Genomic DNA, 1913 nt, shown 5'->3' with positions numbered 1-1913 from the left:
ATATCCGGTCTAGCTTTCTTCGGATCTTGGCCAAATTCTCTTACCGGTAACCGGGCTACCGACATAACCTTTGACGACCAGGATCCTGTTCTCCCCGGCACGGCGAAGATGACGTTGATAGTTTCTAGTGGGGGCTTTGAAGAATCATTCCTCTGGGGCTTAGAATTCATTTGACCTCCTCGACTGCTAGAGTGATGCAAGAGGTGTCTTAATTTACCTTCGCGGACCAGTTGGTCCAAATGATCCCACAAACTTCTACAATCTTCTGTGGTATGCCCATGATCTTGGTGGTATTGACAGTAGAGATTATGGTTACGCCTTTCAAGGTTCCCAACCTTCTTGTTCGGCCACTTGAAGAATGGTTCATTCTTAACTTTTTCCAAAACCTGGTGCACTGGCTCTTTGAATATAGTATTAACTGCTTGAAGGTTTGTTGATCCTGACTGCCCAGCAAAATCTCTCCGTGGTTTGTTGTTATTGTAACGGTTCGACCTGAAATCCCTCATCTCCTAGGAGATAACCTTATCCTTTCCTTTCCCTTGCTGTTGATATTCTTCTAATCTTTTATATTTTTCAATACGGTCCATGAGTTGACGCATGTTAGTAACGGATTTACCAGACAAGAACGTCCTTAAACCATGGTCAGTAGGGAGGCTGAGCTTGAACATGTCGAGGGCCATTGCATCAAAGTTGCCCTCCATATCATTAAACATCTCCCAGTACCTATCCGAATACGCCTTCAGGGTCTCAACCTCCTGCATGCTCAAGGATAGCAGAGAAGACAAGGGCCTGGCCACTCTTTGGCATGTGACAAAATGTGAACAAAATGCTTGAGTGAGCTCTTTGAAGGAATTGATGGAGTCTGCCTTCAGGCTGTCGAACCACCTCATTACCACTGGTTCAAGACTAGAGGGGAAAACCTTACACATCAGAGCTTTATCTCTGGAGTAGACAGCCATCCGTTGATTAAAGTGGCTCACATGCTCCACAGGGTCTGTTCTACCATTATAGATGGTGAATGTAGGCTAGTTAAAATGCCGAGGAAGTCTCACTTCTTCAATCCTACATGTAAAGGGTGATCTAGAGACTTGATTCAAGGCCTTGCTCATGGCATCATTCCCTACACCTCCACGTGATGGGCTTTCGAGGTTGCCTTTTGTGACGGTGCTCCTCTTCATAGGAAAAGGATTCACTGATTGGAGTCTGAGATCTCTGCTCGTAAGTGACATCTTGCTTGTTACCCCAATCCTCATCAGAATATGAAGAAATCCATTTTCTCTTCGCATGGCGCAACTCCCTCTTTAGCCTCTCAATTTCTAGTTGCATGTTGTTCTTCTCTGCATGAGACACGTGACTTCCTCCATGTGGTTGACTTCGCTCAGGGTGCGTAGTATGCACACTGCCTTCGCGATCTTGTCTCTGCTCCAGATTAAGAAAAGGGTCTATATGCTAGGACGCCCTAGATTCTGCTGGTTGTTGCCCTGACTCAGCCATTATCAATTGTTGCTTCCACTTTTGCTCAAGCTCTTCCCATAGACGGCGCCAATTGTAGGGTATATTTTTTATGGCCCAAGCCCAAAAAGTTTGGATTATGAGCCCAACGAACCCAGAATAATGAATTTATAGAGAATGGACGAAAGAACTAGGCTGATTATGGACTAAGCAATAGTTAACTATGATATTAAGAAGGAACTGATAAAAAACACACTTTACAGTCTTTCAATTTGATGTCCGAAGAGGAATATCATTCAATGAAAAATTCATACAACTCTCCATAAAGTCTCCCCCCCTTTTCTCTAGAAGCTCTTTCTTTATATAGCATCCTCTCTCATCATCTTTATCGTCCACCTGTTCTTTATCTAAGTGTTCACTTGAGTATGTGTCATATCAGATTTCTTCCTTAGCTTTTCGTG

The 1913-nt window shown here is 43.8% G+C and overlaps 1 protein-coding gene across 1 annotated transcript; it reads right to left on the bottom strand.

Moving 5' to 3' along the window:
• Window positions 1-509: 509 nt before the first annotated feature.
• LOC136071526 (uncharacterized) lies at window positions 510-959 on the bottom strand. The gene has a single exon (XM_065782950.1). It carries the CDS (start codon window positions 957-959, stop codon window positions 510-512), a length of 450 nt encoding a protein of 149 aa, XP_065639022.1.
• Between the last annotated feature and the right edge of the window lie 954 nt (window positions 960-1913).

Source organism: Quercus suber, unplaced genomic scaffold (genome assembly GCF_002906115.3).
Source record: "Quercus suber isolate HL8 unplaced genomic scaffold, Cork oak 2.0 scaffold_322, whole genome shotgun sequence".
NCBI lineage: Eukaryota > Viridiplantae > Streptophyta > Magnoliopsida > Fagales > Fagaceae > Quercus > Quercus suber.
Note: the sequence above shows the minus strand (reverse complement) of the source record. Positions and strands in the feature narration are given on the sequence as shown.